Below are 19,938 nucleotides of genomic sequence, written 5' to 3' on the forward strand. Positions count from 1 at the left end.
TATGCATGTACTGTTTATAACCTACTTCAATACTCATGAAATACTTGCTGAAGAACATATATGTCAAGGTGGGTAGTGGGGGAGGGTACTTGAATTTCAATGTTTTCAAATGATATTTCCTTTTCTTTTTGGGTTTTGACAGACAAGGGAGGAGTTACGAGAAGCCCTGGAGAATGAGATGAGGGCGTTTAATGTGGACAGAGAACTCGGGGCAAACTGTGTGGTGGGCTGGAACCATCAGGAGTTTGAAGTGCCCTACATCTGTCTGAATGACGAAATCAAAATAGGTAAGGACGATAGCTAAAATACTGTCTGTGTGTCTTTCACAGGAAATCAAAATAAGTAAATGCCATCTGTCTGTCTTTGGATATTACAATTTTTAAGGTAAATTTTTAACGTCATGCATTACAAAAAAAAAGGCATGGTTTGAGGCAGATCAACCTATCTTTCTGCCTTTTTGACAAAAAGTAAATGGCATTCAGTTGGGAGCATGTAAAGATTAAATTATTCTGTGTGATTTACACATATATAAGTATCAGAAAATGTGTTTTTGTATTTTTGCAATTTCATTGATATTTTGTAGGTGATTATTATTTGAGGCTTCTGCTTGAGGAAGGAGAAAATGAATCGGAGGAAACTAGTGCAATTAAAAAATCGTAAGTAGACCTACATGTATTGAAATTATAACATTGGATGGATTGTGGTGTGCATGTTTTCAGAGGAAAAGTAGAATGTTTGAAAAACTATATGCATTTACAAATTATACTTAGATCTGTTATCTTCTATCTTGCAGATATGAATTCTTTAATGACCTGTATCACCGCTTCTTGCTGACTCCCAAAATTCCAATGAAGTGCATGTGTCTGCAGGCTATGACTATTGTGTACGGGAAATGTCATGAGGAGATAGGAGCTTTTAATGACACCAGATATATTGTAGGCATGCTGGAGAGGGTAAGTAAAATAGGACCATAGAGAAGTAAGATGCCTAGTAAAAAAAAAAAAAAGGCAAGGGAGATTATTTGTAATTGACAAGGGAGATAATTCGTATGGAAATAGCCAGGGAGATGGTTTCTTGTAAATTGCACTGGAGATAATTTGAAAATAGCAAGAGAGATGTTTTTTTAGTAATTAACGAAGAAGGTAATTTGTTATAAATTACATCCATGATAAGAATATTCGATGTCAGGGATGATTTATACTATCTGTTCTGTAAAGTCAGCATAGTGAAAACCTAATTTTTATGTTTGTTTTGTAGTGTACAGATAAACTGGAGAGGGATAGACTGGTTCTTTTTCTCAACAAACTTATTCTACACCAGGTTTGTATAGCATCTGTTTCTGTAAAAGTAGCCAATCTTTGATATACTGGTGGCTGTGGCATAGTATTTCGGTATTTCAATGAATAAATAAAGCATGGATCTCTTCATCTTTCAGAAAAATGTCAAAGAAATAATGGATGCCAATGGAATTAAAGTTTTAGTAGATTTGTTAACACTAGCACACCTCCATACAACCAGAGCTACAGTCCCACTACAGGTAAAGTACACCTTCTTCATCCTCTCAGAAAATCTCACAAATGCTCCTGTAATAATTGGAATTTTAAGGGCACCTGTTATTGATGACAGTTGTTTTGTTTTTCAGAGTAATGTTATTGAGGGATCCCCCGACATGAAGAGAGACAGTGAGAAGGAATGGTACTATGGTAACAAGGACAAGGAGAGATTGGGACCATTCTCTTATGAAGAGGTGTGTATTGACTTCAGTGAAACAGAACAGACAGGCATGATTGGTTAGTCATATGCATTAATTTTGGAAGGCCTTGAGAGTGGCCTTTTGCCATGTTAAGTTGGCAGAGTGTTTGTTTTGTGTTGAATACCTTTGGTTTATCTTTAGTAGGACCTGTCTTAAAAGTGTATTCAGGCAATATTTGTTCATTGACCAAATGCATAGCAATTTCAGGAGAATGACTTAGACCTGATATCAAGAACCTACTAATCGATTGATTAAGTCCATGATCTATCTCAGTATGAAACAAAAAAAACCTCACTAATATTTGAAAACTTTATTGGTCATACATATACATACTGAGAAAAAAAAATACATTGTTGTATACTGTAAACCAACTTTTATTCACGACAACTTTTTTTTATTTACCTTGGGTAAACTAGTTCGCGACGATTAATTTTTGTGATCAATCCTTTTTATCTGTTGGTAATAGAAACAGATACTTTAAGGATCGGTTCAAGGCTAGAAATATTTGTGATGAGGCTCTTGCAAAACTCGCAAAATTTCTCGCATGCAAATAAAAGTTGGTTTACAGATAAAATACAGTACTCTGCATAAATGAGTATAGATATTGAACCTTTACCTGTGTCTGGGATTAAATGCACATGTGCACAAGAATTTAGGGCCTAATTATCCTGTTTTAGCTGAAGGAACTATGGAAGGAGGGGGAAATTCATGCCAAGACCAGGTGCTGGGCACAAGGGATGGATGGGTGGCGCCCCCTTCAGTCAGTTCCACAGCTCAAGTGGACACTAATGGCTACCAGTCAGCCTGTGATGAATGAGAGTGAACTGGCTAGTCTCATACTCAATATGTTAGTACAAATGACTGAGTACTATCCAAGCCGGTAAGATATGACTAAAATCCATCATATATTTTATGGGGGGATTTCTTATATGCAAAATAATTTCAATGTAAAGTGCAAATTACAATTACATGTATAGTTAATTTGTAACTAGAAAGTGGAGATTTGAATTTGAAATGTTGTGACTTTGTAAATTCGGCAGGGATACTGATGGTGCAATAATTCGTCCACTGCCAAAAGTGAAGAGAATATTATCAGACCCAATGTGTCTCCCACATGTAGTACAGGTTTGTTTATAATGGAGAACTTTGTTATCCTTTATAGCCTTGAATTATCAAAATAGATTGGTATTAAAAATGGGAACAGTAAAACTCGAATATAATGAAGTCACTGGGACTTACGAAAGTACTTCACTTTAAATTTATATAGATTGGGATCCATGATAACTTTGCAATATCCAAACTAAACAAATTTTACTGTACTTCTTAATGTGAACATTTCATGGTGTATGTTTTTTCATTTGCATACTGTAGATCACTAAATTTTTGCGACACCTTATTTTCGCGAGATAGCCATTGACTCTTTATTACATGTTAACAAATAATTTTCACGAATTTTTGTTTTTCCATTATATAATCGTAAGGAATACTTTTCAAACGCGATGAACTGAAATTTTCAGCTGCTTTTAACCTTTGACCCGTAATTACGTGAAAATAAAGTTCTCGCGAATAAAATGTGATTTACAGTATATAGATTTTTAATTTTTATTTTCTAGTCATATTTTTTCTCATTCATATTTACATGTTAACAAATAAATGACACCAGAGATAATATTTATGTTCTCTTCAGCAATACTGCTGTGTATGGCAATTGCACTCTTTGTGTCAAATAATTATCTACTTGATGAACTTTCATTTTCAGCTGCTTTTAACCTTTGACCCAACCTTAGTGGAGAAGGTTGCTCGTCTTCTATACCTGATTATGATGGATGGAGAAATTCTCCAAAATTTATCTCGACATTCTATAGACTTGTTTGTGTTTCTTCTTTATTATGATGTACACAGGATCTAATGTGTTACCTATTGCTCGATTCCTGAAATACACGCACATGAACCAGGCATTCAGATCAGAAGAATGAAATTGCACTAAATAAATGAGGATATGATAAGGGTAATACATTATTAGATACTTAGGTATAGGGCTACATGTTAAATATACGTGTATTTTCTATGCATATCTACCCTTGATATATGTACACACCGTAAATCATGCATAGATGTTTTAAGAATTCATAAAATAATAAATGCATTCTTGGAAAAATAATTTTTCTCGCGTAAATATCCTTGCCTCAAAATTTATTAGACATTCTAGTAGAGATTAACGGTTTGTGTTTTGGTCCTCAAGTGGATATGTGAATTATTATAGAAATGCCAATTTTTAAGGCCCGTGTTTTTACTGCAGTTTTTCAGATCCCTTTGTGTTTAAACTGGTATAATTAATTGAATTGTAAATTACATGTTAACACAAAAATTAGCCCCAAATCAAGTTTAAAATATTTATTTGCTCTAAATATTTAATAATTTTTAGAAACTCATGACGCGCATAGTAAAAGAATCAGGTCATCAAAATCATTTACATTTAATTTCTGTAAAATTACACTTACTTGTTGCAGCAAAAGTTCAGGACATGTAAAAGATTCACTGATTTTCTTCTGTTTGAACGGACAGGTGTGCGTTGATCAGAACAGTGGCACGCGTACGTTACTTGACTAGACCTCAGTATAGATGATCGTAGATGTATGTATACAGTATGTGTTTAGGGACTTCATTCCCCGTTTAAAAAAAGTTTATTTGAAGTTGATGTATGTAAACCTCAAGAAACATTTGATGATAATTTGTAATTTTGTGAGCTGGCGGGAACGTACCGCATACATACATGTATGTTGTTCCAAGTCACTTGAATGCTTTGTTCTTTGAACAAATTGTTTTTGTTTTTTTTCATAAGGCAGACAAACTTTAGCGAAATACTACAGTGTAAAAAAGTTAGAACAGGGCATCTCTTTGCTGCTGTCGGAATTGACCACTTGTTTCCGTTCATTTTCTTCGCAACCCTTGCACATACTGAAATGAAATTTGGTATACAGATATATCACATGAATATCTAAGTCAAGTTCTGTTTTGGGTACAATCACACCTTATTTGACAGAGTTATGCCCCTTGGACTTAGAAAAATTTCAATTATTTGCAGTTTCCATTCCATTTTCAACGTTGCACACACTGAAATGAAATTTTGTATACTGATTTATCAGATAAATATCTAGGCCAAGTTCTGTTCAGAAATTCACCATTTGGCCAAGTTATGCCCCTTGGAGTTAGAAAAATTTCAATTATTTGCAATAAGATTTTCTTCACAACCATTGCACACACTGAAATGAAATTTTGGATACAGATATATCACATGAATTTTTAGGTCAAAATTGTGTGTGGATTTTTAAATTATTTTAAGTAGAAAAATTTAAAAGTCCATTCATTTTCTTCGCAATCGTTGCACATACTGAAATGAAAAAAATTTAGGTTACAGATTTAAGGTATATACTGTACATTGTTCTCTTTTTGTTGCTTCCATAGATTTTTGCTAAAAGAAATTTTAGACTTAGAAAAATTCCAATTATTTGCAGTTTTCCTTCATTTTCTTTGTAGAGGTTGCACATACTGAGATGAAATTTGGTATACAGATTTATCAGATAAATATCTAGATCAAGTTCTGTTTTGGGTACAATTGCACCATTTTTGATAGAGTTATGCCCTTTCGGATTTAGAAAAATTCCAATTTGGGGGTAGGGGGGCATAAGTGTTTTACAAACATCTCTTGTTTCTAATATTTTTAGTGTAGGGTACAATTTATATTTTTGGCATTCAAAAATTCGCGTAATTTTTTACCCGCAGATCAAACTGATGTTGTGATTCCGCAGAATTAAGACCCATGGAAATAAGTACGTCTACAGTACTTGAAGTTTACTGAAAGTTTTTTTGTAATGTAATATTCTTGTACACATTGTATTTGTAGAATTTTGGCTCAGACATTGTAAGTAGGAGTGTCCTTGGCCATCTACTGCCAGAAGCCATGGTGTGCTATCTAGAAAACTATACACCAGAAAAATTTGCCGAAATTTTCCTCGGAGAGTTTGATACACCAGAAGCCATATGGAATGCAGAGATGAGGTACTTAACATTTATACCTTCATAGGATGAATACTCCTTTTATCTAAAATGTAGATCTCTACAGTTTTACCAGTCACTTTCAATATAATCTTTAATAAACAAAAAAACTTAAAAATACAAATTTTCTGTGCATCGGTTTATGTAATAAAATGAAAAAATAAAAATATCTAGAATAAAAAGTGATTTATGTAGCTAAATTCATTTCTAAAATGCATTTCTCCTACAATTTTTGGTGAATAATTGTTTGCTTTATGTGATTTTATTTGGCACAAAAGTGATGATACACTAAGATACATAATTCTGTGCATCGGTTTTTGAGCATTATACCAGTACTGTCCCATTCCAGTGGTCAACTATCCACAACTTGAACATGAACTGTTTTGTAATATGTATTATCTTAAGCATCTCTGTGATACTCAGAAATTCCCAGATTGGCCAATCAAGGACCCAGTGAGTAAAATCTTTAATAAGATATTTGAGAATGGCGTGCAAATGACTTTTCTTTTCTGATAGATACAATGCATTTTTAGCAAAATATAATGGATTTAAATTACTTTAAGTAGAACATAAAAGTCAGAAATAATAATACGGTTGAAAAAAAAATACATGTAGGTTGTAAAAGTTAATATACATGTACATTGTATCTCTTTTTGTTGCTTCCATAGATCAAATTGCTAAAAGAAATTTTAGAAGCATGGAAGAAAGAAGTAGAAAAGAAACCTCCTTCAATGTCTATAGAGGAAGCGTATGAGACACTGCATCTAAAGAAAGGAGTAGGAGGGTAAGTCAATATATCTTATCTGTCTCCAGAGTAATTCAAAAGATGCTACTTTTCTTTGTTCATTGTGGGAAGTATAAAGTTTATGTAGAGCTACAGTCTCTGTCACAGAGACTTATTCTGATTTTTTACACCTTAGATAGTTTGTTGACAAAAAGAACTTTATTTGCCAAGCTCCATGAATCAAAAGCAAGGCCTTTTAAAGAGTTTGTACCCAAGCATGTTATACATGTATACAGGTGGTTTATTCATTCAGATAGAATTGGAAAAAAAAATCTTAAATCTTTACTGTCAAGTGCAAAGAATTAAATGGTTAATTTTACATGTAGTGTTACATTTTGTATTTTTATTGAAACCCTTAAAAATGTATACCAACTTATATATTATACAATTAATTACTGATACACATGTACATTTATCTTAAAATTTCACTAACAAAAAATGTGTAATATCATTCATTTTTACTGGAAGATGGTACAAATAGAGTTCATCACGCATCTTCTTGCATGTACAGTGTAGTTTTCAAAAGGAATCGGTGCCCATTTTATATTTTTAAGGTTTAACATACAGTATTTAAAAATTGTATTGTTTTAGGCATACGAGAATTGACCCTGGCACAAAAAGGTTACAGTAACCATATATAAAATTAAGCATGGCTTCAGTGATATTCAATATAAGAATATACATTGTATTGCCTGAACTTAATATTATAGTATTGCTTGTAATTAGTCTGGTGCATGGTTGCACATTCATAAGATTGTCAGGAGTTTTTCTGAAATCTTAAATAATATGTTTCACTGTCATAAGCTTGATCAATTTTAAATTAATTAAAAGTTTTTTTTTTCCTTTTTCCATTAAAAGCATTCTGATTGAATACTCATTAAATTTGCAAATTTTTATCTAACATAGATATTATATTAATTACAGACTATACTTAATACAAAGCCAAGAGCAATCTTCAAAATTCACGATAATCTACTCTGCTATTCTTCTTATTAATGCTTTGTTGAAATACATGTATCTTACTAATGAATTTGCTGGATATGTAAATAAAACAAAATGTACAAATATATAATCAGAAGATGTTCCTGTGCTTGTATACAGTATTAGTGTTGGTATATACACCATGTATACACAGTAAGGCCAAAAAAATTAATTAATTGTTTCTCAGGCCAAAAAATTCAAAATTCAATGTGGCAGGCAGGCTTTTTTTTTTTTTTTTTTTTTTTTTTTTTTTTTAGCAGGTTTTACACCTTTTTTAAAGCCATTTGCTCAATAAAATGATAATATCTACTAATTCTTAATTTTTTTTGTCTCTGAAATTAGAGTTATAATATGTATTCAACTTTAAATAATGTTATTCCAAACATTTATTTAAAAGTTGATTCATAAAATACTGTAAATTTAGAAGAAATTTGTTGTTTTTCTAATAAAAACGTCTATCTTAGTATTTATGAAAAGGGGAATAACTCGATTTTCTTTTTAAACTTTGAAAAATAGAAAATTGAGTTACTTCCCTTTTCAATATGTCAATAAAATTGATCAATGCGGCCGTTTTTGAACTGATGCGACGGTGCCTGAGAAACTATTGATTAATTTTTGTTGGCCTAAGTTTCGCATTTTTTCTGAGGGCTATAAGCTGCCCCTATGTATATGCTTTCTTTGATGCTAACAATGGAAAAGTCACATCTCAAAACTATGTACTCATCAATCATTACTTACACATTTTCAAGTAATACTTGTAAAACATATTTCGTTCAAACATGAATATTTTACAGCTATAGTAAAGTTTATTTAATCCCTGGCAAACTTTTTTTACAGTTCTTTTAAAAAAAAATTCAGTTATGATGAACACTGACAGATTTATGAATATAGCAAAACTGATTTTGTGTCCAGTAAGGGTTCACAGAATTCCATTTACATACTGTTAAAAATGCACCTTGTCACTAACTCTTACAACAGTAAGGGAGGATGGGGGATTATATTTTCCAAGTTCATTGCTCACAATATCACTATTATTGAACTATTTTGAAACTCTGTTTTTATTCCTTTTTCTTTAAGACATGAAGAGGCAAAAATTAGGAAAGCTTACTTTAAACTGGCTCAAAAATATCATCCTGATAAAAACCCAGAAGGAAGGGTAAGTAGGCATTACACTGATTTTAAAGTCTTTTATAATTTTCTCTTTGAGTCATGCAGTTAGTGGTAAATGTCTGGTATTTCCCTTTTCTCTACTTAAGGAAATCTTTGAACAAGTGAACAAAGCCTATGAATTCCTGTGCAGCAAGTCTCGGCTGGTGGAGGGACCAGATCCACAAAACATTGTCTTAATCCTCAAAGCTCAGTCCATACTCTTCAACAGATACAAAGCAGGTATAGGCAAAGATTATAACTGGTTGATTAATGTATATGTACATCTTATTACATCAGCATAAATATTAGGTCAGGTCACAGTGACCTGTACATTTATATATCTGTATAAATATTTTTAAATTTTCCTAGATTTGAAGTTTTCGATAGCAGAGCTTTGCGTATGCATGTTAATACTTGTAATTTTGAACTTTTATCAGAGCTTGAGCCATATAAGTATGCTGGTTATCCCATGTTAATTAAGACCATACGTATGGAGACGAACGATGATGCCCTGTTCTCCAAGTCTGCCCCGTTACTCTCCGCAGCTGCAGAACTGTGCTACCATACCGTCAACTGCTCAGCATTAAATGCAGAGGAGCTCCGAAGGGAAAATGGAATACAGGTAACCTGGAGCACACTTGGTTCCTTAATTCTCCCCAAAAAGTGAACAATGCAGTTGGTTTCTTTCTTAAATCTTTCTTTAAATAAGAAATAACAAGCATACTTAAGTTTGCTGTATTTTTCAGACACTACAAGAAGCGTTTGCCAGGTGTATCAATGTGCTAAGTATGATGAGTAAACCTGAAGATGTAGCAGTACAGGTAAGCACAGGTGTTGATTATAAAGGGGACCATTTAGGTAGAAGATGGCCATGTTAGTAACGTCACTTAGGTGTGAATGAACTTTTGATAAGCAGAACAGGCATTTTGTAAAGAGAATGCATTTATGAATTTAAAAGTGATAATTACTCTGAAATTGCTTTATTTCATATTTCAGGTGTGTTCCCATATTGTTAAGTGCTATGCGGTGGCTTCACAGTTTGAGGGCTGCAGTCTAACACAACCAGAAAGAAATCTATCAGTGATGTAATATTTAATTCCAGCACATAGGGGATGGATAAATATTTTAAGGAAGAAAAATCAGAAATCATCAAGGTTGATGTGATTTTCTTGCACCTAAACTGTTCCAAAATTTATTTTTTACAAGGTAATGTCTTTAAATTTTTCCATTGCACATCTCTCTCAGCATCACAAAGATTTCATTGATTCTATTAGATAAATTATCAGAATGATTTGTACTTATTAGAAAACAATTAATACTAGTACATGTATTTTATTCACAAGTCACATTGCTGCTATGAACTTTCTGATTGGGTGTATTGAGGTGTGTTCAGTATTGTTAAGTGCCTTTCACATTTGATTCAAACTAAACGAATTATTAGAATTTTTTACCATTATTATCTTTCAGAACCTTGCCAAGCTGTGTTCTGTGGTGGCCGAGTGTGTCAGTGCTTTCTCTGTAGACTTCTGGTTACAAACCAATCTCTTCCAGTCAGGTGTGTTATGGCACCTTTTATTGTTCCTGTTTAATTATGATTATACACTGGAGGAAGGAGGGGTGGAGAAAAGTGGAGAGTCAAATCAACAGGTGAGATTATATACAGTTGAACTTTGGTATCATAGACATAGATATCTTGAAAATTATGGATATGTCAAAGTGATTTGGAAGTCCTTACCAATTATTCTCCAAGTATTTTACCTTTAATATCTGGAATACCTGGATTTCTCTAAGTTTTTTATTGGTCTCATTGAATTAGAGATAACAAGGTTTGACTGTAGTATCAGAACTCATGCTTTATTGATTTCTTTGTTCATTTGTTGTGAATTCTTGAAAAAAATTGAAAAAAATCAAAGAACCTTTAAATAGTACTTTGTGAAAATGTGTATGGAATTGTCTTTCTTTTATTTTACCAGGAGGTAGCTAATAACTTGGCTCGGCTGTGTGTCAGAGCTTGTGCCAGGTTAGGAGGTTATTTTCCCGAGGGATCAGAGCTGTCCACCCCAGAAAATGTTCCCGTCAAGAAGTCCCTCCATGCTTTGTTGACCCCATTCTTAGCGAGGAAACTCTCCAATGAAAATCCTAATGAGGTAGGCTCAATATAGAACACACAGTGCATGTATACAGAGATTTCACATACTGAAATAAAATTTAGTATACAGATTTATCCTCAGAATATCTGGGGTCAAGTTCTGCTTTGAGTATGATTAGCAATTTTTGACAGAGTTAGAAATGATGCAAATTTTCAAAATCAAAAGAAATGCAGTGATTTAAGTTTAATATGACTTATTTCTCCATATGTTTAGTTGCTGAAGGTGTTAAACAGCATGAATTCTTTTGATATTAATTTGTGCTGTGTGCAAGTTCCCACATTAAGGAAAGTCCATTGAGGTTGATTTAATATGCTGAATTATTTTTCCAATCTTCTTCAGTTGCTGAAGCTGTTAAACAGTAATTCAGAGAACCCCTACTTGATCTGGGACAATGCCACTCGAGCTCAGCTGACGGAATATCTGTCTGATCAACAGCAGCAGGTTATCAAAACCGTGAGTAGAAAATTACTGACCATCTCAAAGGTGCCAAAGAGAAATGGAAAAATCAATACAGGTTTAAAAAAGAGAATAACTATTTTTAATCCACATTGATTATATGATTCTTGCAGGGTGAATGTGACAAACACTATGGATCAGAGTTCTTGTTTGAAATCCATGCCAAAGAACTGATTGTAGGAGAGATATATGTCCGTATTTATAATGAACAGCCCACGTATACTCTAGAGGTAAGAATTTTTGGTAATGGTTAGACTGTACATACTATAAAAATGGCAAAAATTATTAATTAGAAGAGAATTGATTTGTTTTTATGGAAATTGGATCAAAATTGTTGCATTAAGAAAAAAAATCTATTTAACTTTTATGGTACTTTAACCTTTGAGCATCCATGTACTTTGACCTTTGAAAAAAAATTCTCACTTGAAATATTTTTTATGTTCGACAGAATCCCAAAGGATTTACAATTGACCTGCTGGACTACATGGGATCCCAGGCCCAGTATTTACATTCTCTGATGATGTTAAACCAAAGTAATGCTAAGCAGGCAGCCCAAGGCTCCAGACTGAAGAATGTGGAGATGGCATTAGAGGGTCTACGTAACGTCATCAAAAACAACCCAGGTAGGTGATATGTGCACCAAAAAAAACATCCGCCTTCAAATAAGGGAGATAACCCTCACTGATATATATTAATAACTAGTATTCTTTATAAAGTCAAATTAAAAAGCCAGTTTCTCTGAAATTTGGTCTCTAAAGGTTTGCTGAAATTGTGTGCATTTATCAGAAATAGGGTTCTTTGGAAATAAAAAGCACTAAAGCAAAATATTGTATGACTGAAATGAAGGACAATCTACCGTAACTTGAGTCATTCAGTTGCAGTAAGTGAAAAAATTTGAAACTCCATTTTATACTATGATTGAAGAAGCAGTCATGTACTTTTACAGGTGTGGAGATTCAGTGTATAGGACATTTCAAGTTACTGTTCTGTCTGTTAAGACTAGATGACTGTGCCAAACTGCAGCAGTTTGCTTTAGAAGTAAGTCTGAAAAATTTGATATTTTTAGAACCTTACAAGACAGACATATAAAATTTTTGTATCATTTTGAATTCTTTCAAAATCCGGTATGCCTCCTTTGATGTTTTTAAATTCCTGATTTTGATGATTCATGTTTTAACATTTAAAATACCCTGATTTGATTGATAGGTCATCAATAGTGTAACAACCAATCAGGAGTGTGTCAATGATATAGCAGCCTCAGAGGTCCTAGCCTACCTACTTATGGCCATTGCAATGCTCCCAAGTTGTAAGCATGACATATCACCGACTTTTATATCTCCTTAAGAGACAGATACAGTATATTTGCCAACCCGAACATGAAGAAATAGACAAATATAATATCCAAACCCAACTTTTAACAGACAGATATATTCCAACCTAGATCCCTCTTTTAAAAAGTGAAAAAATTGTATCAAATGCCAACTTTATCATTTCATGCATTGAAATTCTTCTTGGTTAAAAAAAATCTGGAATTTTCTTTTTTGTCTGTTTTAGGTCAGTTACTGACCTTAGAGAGTTTATTTTCCCTGATGTCTAGTACTAAGATAGTGAAGGAGGCCCTGGCTAAGGGTGCCCCTATTTACCTCCTGGATTTGTTCGCTAATGCCACCAATCCTAATGTCAGGGAGAAGACAGCGGAACTGATGGCCAAAATGTTGTCAGACAAACTAGTGGGACCAAAAGTTAGGATCATCCTGTCCAAATTCTTGCCAGTTATTTTCATGGATGCCATGAGGGATTCGCCAGAGGCCAGTGTTCACATGTTTGAAGGTAATTTTTTATGAGAAGAAAAATGTGAAAAAACTTATATGTACTTAATAAATCTACATATTTAGAATGGTGAGCAGCTTTTCATCTCTAAAGTAGGCTTTTCTTTGCAGTTTGATACTAGTATCTCAAAGGGGAAAAAATAAGTAAATAAAATGCTTGGTGCCTGTAGATAATTGTTCATACATTCTGGTTTTGTTGCACACACATTCTAACAAAAGAAATTTTGCCTCCAGGGACCCATGAGAACCCTGAATTGATATGGAATGATGAGTCAAGAGAAAAAGTGTCAGACACTGTAAAGAAACTTAAAAACAGGTAATGCATTGTATTGAGGAGCAAGGAAAATACTTCACATTAGTTTATGATTACTTAGCACAACCTATCAAGATCAGATTGTATAGTTATGTGTAATGCATTATGTATGAAGAAGTTTATATCAGATTTGGTTACAAAATAATACTAATGACATATTCTAAAGTCCTTGGTGTAATAATTTTCCTAAATTCTTTCTACAGCCATTACAAAGCCCAGAGAGAGAATCCTGACACAAGATGGGGACTGAATGAAGACTTTAATGTGGTCTACTCAGATGTCCAGGGAGAGCTGACCATAGGAGGGGTATTCCTGAGGCTATTTATAGCTAACCCTGGCTGGGTGCTAAGGAAACCCAAGGAATTCCTGACAGAGTTGATGGAGAAGTGGACACATCTCATCAGTATGCAGAACACAGATGTAAGAAGTGTTCAGACCTTTAAAAATTATGGCATCGTACAATGAAGAGCTGACTTTGTGGTTTCAACTTACTAATTCTGCCCTTTGGCCCCTCTGTTTATTAAGCAGAATTTAAACACTGCTCATTAACATATTACTCTAAAGAAATGTGTAAATTTGGGCTTAACTTTAATAAGGTGACCTTATATCAAGGTTTTTTTTGAGAAAATAAAACAGGAGAAAGTTTGTAAAAAGAAATTTACATGACAAGTACCATTGGCTTAACCTTACTGTGAAATTCTAAAATTTAATTCCCTGTAGGTTGAAACTGACATGTAACTATGTTATAATGAACCCGTATATTATTATTTTTAGAATGAGACTCTAGAGACAGTAACGACAGGAGTGGTGTGTTTGTTTTCCTCTCAGCAAGCGTTACTAGACCAAGTTCCCTCCCTTGGGTACATTCCCAAAATCTTCCAAGCAATGAGTAGTCGTAACAATGCTGTTCCCAAGGCCGCTATACAAGTGGTTCATCAGCTAGCCAATAATGAGGTCAGTTTATCAGTAATCTGATTTTTAATTATTTTTGGAAATAGGTCAGTGATATATTATCAACATTTTAAATGTAGAGTATTGTAGATGGAGCTGACACAGAGGAAAAAATCAAAGGACATGAGACTTGATTTGTGTATGGCATTGTACTGTTTATGTTTTGAATTTAAATATTTGACAGATTTGCATCAGGAGTATGGCCCAGGTGGAGTGTATCAGTGCTATGATGGTGGGGATGAAGGCCAGGAGGGACCAGATCGCCCTGGCGGCCGAGGCCCTGTACAAGATGTTTGACAAAGGGGAGGAGGAACTGGTGTCTCAGGTCAGGGGCAAGAGAAAAGGGGGGATGATAAATGTGCATTAATTTTATACATGGGCCAATTTAAAATGGAGCAAATTCAAAGAGAGTGACATTATCTGAAATAGAACTGTGTCTAGGCAAATTAAAAACAGGAAGCAATTGTTTACACATGTGAAAGGGCAAAAAAAAAACTTGGTATATTAGCCGTAGTAAATCTGATTTCAGTTTTACACATTGCGTTGTTAAATTGATAAAATGAAGCTTAGGTATACAAGAATTTGAAAGAGACTTGCTGCATGAAACTTTACAGTGTCTCTACTGGGGACTTGAGTGTTTTTTTTTTTAAATGTGCTAATGGAATGAATTCTATATGACAGGCCATTAAGACTGATCTAGTGCCGTTCCTACTGAAGCTGTTGGAGGGAGGGCTGGAGAGCCTAGATAAACCTGCGGCAACCAAAGCTCAGATCGTCAAGGCCCTCAAGTCCATGCAGAGGTCGTTCCAATATGGAGAACAGGTCAGAGGACTTAAATACAGCATTAACAAAGAATTTACTAACAGTCTTACTTAATGTACTGGTGCTTCGTAGGAGCAGATTGAATATTTTTATTGAATTACAATTTTCAGATGGAATTTCAATAGGTTTTTAGCTTCATTATTATATTTTTTAATTTGTGTATTTCTTTTAATTTTTCTTTCCAGATAACAAACATTTTAGACAAGTCAGCTGTGTGGAGGGAATACAAAGACCAGAAACATGATCTATTTATATCAGACACACCTATTGCTGGCTATCTGACTGGTAAGCATTCTTGTCCTAATTGTTACTATTTCAGTCTTCAGAGTCACTTTATATGTAGATCCTCCTTTGATTTCAGACAAGCAAGCTGTACTTATGTGTGTCCATTTTCAAAATTCATGAGTACATGTTACATTCATGCACATGTATACTCGTACAGTACAAATATATATGTACTATGTTTGCTGTTTAATTTTTTCTTACAAGTTCTGTGACATTTTATTTGAATCCATTTCATTTACATGTATATACCCATGTTTCTTATTTTTGAGAGATCTTTTGCATGAGAGATATAAATTAGCATTTATTTCCTTATTTTTTTAGACTCCTCCAAAGGTAATAGCATGAAACTCGGATATTATTTAATTTTTTTTCTTGGTTTGGAGTGTTTTTCTTAATCAGTATTCCATTTGCAAATGTATAGTAGAGTTCATTGTAGAAGCACGTATCTAAACAAGTGTGTATTTGTGTGTTTGGGGAATTTTTTTAACTAACAGATTTCAAAATGTTTGTAAAGTTGAAAGGCAGAGTGTGCTTTGTGTGTTTATGTGGCTTGTGTTTTGATTAATGACTCTGTATTTTAATGCAGTAGTGAATTTTAATGCTGACCTTTTCTGCTTTCTTTGGTAGTATACTTACATGTAAATGTATTAATAAAGCCCTTATTGTTTTCTTATGCCTCTGTGATTGAAGTGGTCAGTCAACTTGCTTTTTTATCTATCTGTCTGTCTTACTGTTTATTTAAACAAGGCCATAAATTTTCATATGAAGGAGATTGTGACTTCACATTGAACATAAGCCAAAAATCTGGAAGGTGCTGTTAATGGTTAGATCTGTGTAACGACCTTGAAAAATTTCAAGGCAAGGTTATGCACAAATATCAAATTAAAGATCAGATAGGAAAACAGTTCTGTCTTGCACTTCGTATTTTCACATATATTCTTGTTCCTTCACTGCTTTGTTGTGAGAATATTCGATATAATTTCACATTTAGCAAATACTGAGTGGTGTCACTGTGGAATGATAAATAGATTTGCTTTCAAAATAAGTAATGAGTATAAGAATCGTTCATTTATATGTAGGTTAAATTAGTTAATTCTAAGAAGGGGGTCTAGATAATTAATTTGATCCTGTTGTCACAGAAAAAGCAATATAACAAAAGATAATTTTAAACTGTTTAGTCTATTCTTTAAGAAATTCATTTGTCTTATGCAGTTGTTAATGGGAGGAAAATCTTTTCCATTCCATAATGTAGAGTCAAGAAAATGTGATTATGGCAATTTCCCCTTTTTTTTTTTTTTTTTTAAAAACCTATATTCATGAGTGCATCAATTCCTTAATTATTTCTTGGCATTTAATATGGGTCCAGTAAGGGTTTTATTACTTGGTACCTATAACTTTTTTTTCTGCATGACCAGGCCATTTGGTACACAGAATATAACTCTAAATGCTGATTTAGCATTAAAAATCATACAGACCCCATTCCCTTATAAAAATTTCTGCCATGTATTGTCCATCTGAAAGACAGTTTTTGCATATTGCTCACTATATTGTAAATGGATACATGTAGTCTCGTGCATGACTTTGCATAGATTTATGTGATATTGGCATTTGATCTCTGGCTTGTCAGTCCAGGTTGACTTTTATGTAATCGTTCAGACTTTTCTAACATCAGAAATGTTTTAATAAAGGCTTTGTTTCTTTAGAATTTTTTTCTTTCATCTTAATTGTCTTCCGACACATTGAATACCAGATTCAAATTTTAGATAATTTAAGCTCTCCATGCATGTACAAATTTAATCAGAGATACATGATATGTATTACACCTGCATGCAATATTAGAGAACCTTTGGCTCTTTCTTTTGATGTATGTGTAGTTTCCTTTCTCACATTTTATATAAATAACCTTGCTGGATTTGTTTGCCTACATTTAGGGATGAATTAATAATTCCTTTAATGAAACTTTTTTCATTTCATAATTAGATACATTCACATATATATATGTATAAGTATTCAGAGAAATCCAGACTTCATGACATCTCTTCATCAAAAACCAAGATATCTGTCCACATGTAATTCCAAACTGCTTGGAAGGTGTAACTGGGAATGCATGCACACAATTACCGTATATAGTCTTACTTTAAGTGAATGAGAAGGTTCCTTGGCTTAAAAGAAATCTATACTCATGTAACTATTATGCCCCAGTAAACTATAAGAACCCTCTTTCTTTCAATACTAAGAAATATGCCTAATTTCTTTGTGTGTGGTTTGTGGATTAAGCTTTTTAACCAGACACATGCACTCATCATAACCAAATCTGCATAGATCATACCTTTGTGGATGTCAGTATTAACTGTCATCTGGTTAATGGGAATTAATCACATTTTATCTAGGAACAGAGTAGAAATGGAAGAAAAGTTATAATACCTTCAAAAATAATCTCAATGCTTATCAAGTGTGAATGATTAAGTAAGAGAGCTATCCCCTATTTTAAATTATCGGGTTCTTATTGAAAATTCATTTGTTTGTTTGATCTGACTTGCATGATGCACTGTACATGTTTATACAGTAGTACCGAGGATTTATAAAGTTTAGCTTTGTTCTAAAGAATGAAAATTTTTAAATTTTCAGAGAATCTCCTCATCTGTTTTGTACATAATATTATTTATTTTTTTAAATTTATTAATTTTTTTTCAGGTCCAACCGGACCCAGTGTGGCTGGATACCTGACCTCCGGGTCACGACCCACAATTCCAGACAAACCGCCACCTGTGGACAGACATGATGATCTCCTGCACTGAAATTAGAAGTGGCCAGTCAAACACACCAATTAACAGTAAACGAGACTGCTAAAAAGGGAATACTGTTCCTATCATTACATTTTAGTGCAGGTGCTATGTTATTTTTGTTCTGAAAGAGACATTGAAGAAGACAGAGAGGGATTTTAGTTCTTGTTTTATCGTACACGTTAATGATACAATTAAATTTCCTTTTCCATTGCTTAGAAATTATATATTATAGAGCTAAGGTCTTTTTTGTTACTGAAAAAGATTATTTGTTCCTTACACCATAGTTGATCCTTTTTCCATTTTTTTTTACTTTTGCAAAATAAATTAAAACTTTGTATTTTTATGTTTAAAATATAAAAACAAATATATAATTATTTTTTTTGTTAAATATATAAAGAGAATAACCATATTATTTGTATTTTGTTTTCTAGAGTAAATATATGCTTAGAAAGTGTTTAGTGAAAATATTGACTGCAACCAATTTTCACAGTACTGTCTTTTTTCATATCTTTAACAAAGTTTTTTTCTTGCAAAAGATTTTGTCTTATTTTAAGTTTGCCTGGTATATTTAATGCAAATAACCTCAGCTTTGTTAGCAAGGGTATTACACAGTTGAATATGAGTACCTCAAAATTGATACATTGTACAATGTATATTGAATATCATTGATACATGAATGTCAAAGTTAGTTGGAAGTCCAAGCCACTTTTACATTATGTATTTTAACCTCGATATCAAGAATCCATGGATATCTTAAATTTTTTACTCAACCTCATTAAGTTAAAAATAATGAGGTTTGATTGTGTATTTATCTGTTAATGCTTATTGTTTCTTTGAAATGTGCTTCCCATTTAGTTTAGGTGTATTATGAGAAAAATTATTTGAGATCATGTCTCCATAGAAACCATGCCTTACATCATCATTAAGTGTGTACAAGTTTATGACAAGTAGGTCATAGGTAATCATATTTCAATGTGGACATGTTTAGAGTTCTGCCATTACAGAGTTTTGCCACTAGCTTGTTCTGTATTGTACATACATGTAACATTTTACAATTGGGCTTGTTCAATTTAGGTCATCTTTTACCAATTTATACCAGACCAATAATATGTATTTGCAATACCTAATTTAAAATAGGTAGGATTTTCACAGTTCTATGATGTACTTTATGAATTTAGGTAAGTAGAAATTTAAAAAAAATATACATGTATATAGAAGATTGAGATTATTAATTGCAACACCATAACCTGGTGAAGAAATTTATGGATGTGAACATTTCGTAGTCACACAATTGCAATATTTATGTAAAACCAGGGTTATGATTACATTGTTTTATAGCTTTGGGTTAAGTAGTTGTACATGTGTAATTTATAATGGATAAAATATTTTATTGTTACGCCTCAACAGCATTTTGTCACAAAACACCATATGAAGGTATGTCAGTACATGTAAATGCTTTGTAAAATTTTTGTAAGCATGTATAGATAAGAAATTAAGAGTAGCTAACATTTTGAAATTCTAAATTATACTTCATTGAAAATGCTTGTTCAGCGTAGCATTGATCAACTCTCCCCTCTCCCCCCCTTTCTCTTCAACTCATCTATATTGAATAGACAAACAAAT

General features: G+C 33.0%; 1 protein-coding gene across 1 annotated transcript in view; it reads left to right on the forward strand.

Moving 5' to 3' along the window:
- Positions 1 to 18,634, forward strand: part of LOC134263745 (dnaJ homolog subfamily C member 13-like) — a 28,745-nt gene extending 10,111 nt beyond the window's left edge. Inside the window, 33 exon segments of the mRNA XM_062746131.1 lie at positions 143 to 287; positions 584 to 656; positions 794 to 953; positions 1,258 to 1,320; positions 1,436 to 1,537; positions 1,643 to 1,747; positions 2,431 to 2,633; positions 2,794 to 2,878; positions 3,513 to 3,617; positions 3,619 to 3,724; positions 5,656 to 5,862; positions 6,132 to 6,262; positions 6,478 to 6,593; positions 8,652 to 8,730; positions 8,831 to 8,963; positions 9,161 to 9,345; positions 9,470 to 9,544; positions 9,720 to 9,775; positions 10,151 to 10,370; positions 10,697 to 10,870; positions 11,213 to 11,326; positions 11,443 to 11,559; positions 11,778 to 11,952; positions 12,276 to 12,367; positions 12,536 to 12,635; positions 12,884 to 13,159; positions 13,393 to 13,474; positions 13,675 to 13,891; positions 14,246 to 14,425; positions 14,607 to 14,747; positions 15,104 to 15,244; positions 15,430 to 15,529; positions 18,224 to 18,634. Of these exon segments, the coding sequence (XP_062602115.1) occupies positions 143 to 287; positions 584 to 656; positions 794 to 953; positions 1,258 to 1,320; positions 1,436 to 1,537; positions 1,643 to 1,747; positions 2,431 to 2,633; positions 2,794 to 2,878; positions 3,513 to 3,617; positions 3,619 to 3,724; positions 5,656 to 5,862; positions 6,132 to 6,262; positions 6,478 to 6,593; positions 8,652 to 8,730; positions 8,831 to 8,963; positions 9,161 to 9,345; positions 9,470 to 9,544; positions 9,720 to 9,775; positions 10,151 to 10,370; positions 10,697 to 10,870; positions 11,213 to 11,326; positions 11,443 to 11,559; positions 11,778 to 11,952; positions 12,276 to 12,367; positions 12,536 to 12,635; positions 12,884 to 13,159; positions 13,393 to 13,474; positions 13,675 to 13,891; positions 14,246 to 14,425; positions 14,607 to 14,747; positions 15,104 to 15,244; positions 15,430 to 15,529; positions 18,224 to 18,327 (4,362 nt within the window). The 3' untranslated portion in view covers positions 18,328 to 18,634.
- The last annotated feature ends 1,304 nt before the right edge of the window (positions 18,635 to 19,938 follow it).

Source organism: Saccostrea cucullata, unplaced genomic scaffold (genome assembly GCF_032062105.1).
Source record: "Saccostrea cucullata isolate Sc308-1 unplaced genomic scaffold, CSIRO_AGI_Scuc_v1 ctg350, whole genome shotgun sequence".
Lineage (NCBI taxonomy): Eukaryota > Metazoa > Mollusca > Bivalvia > Ostreida > Ostreidae > Saccostrea > Saccostrea cuccullata.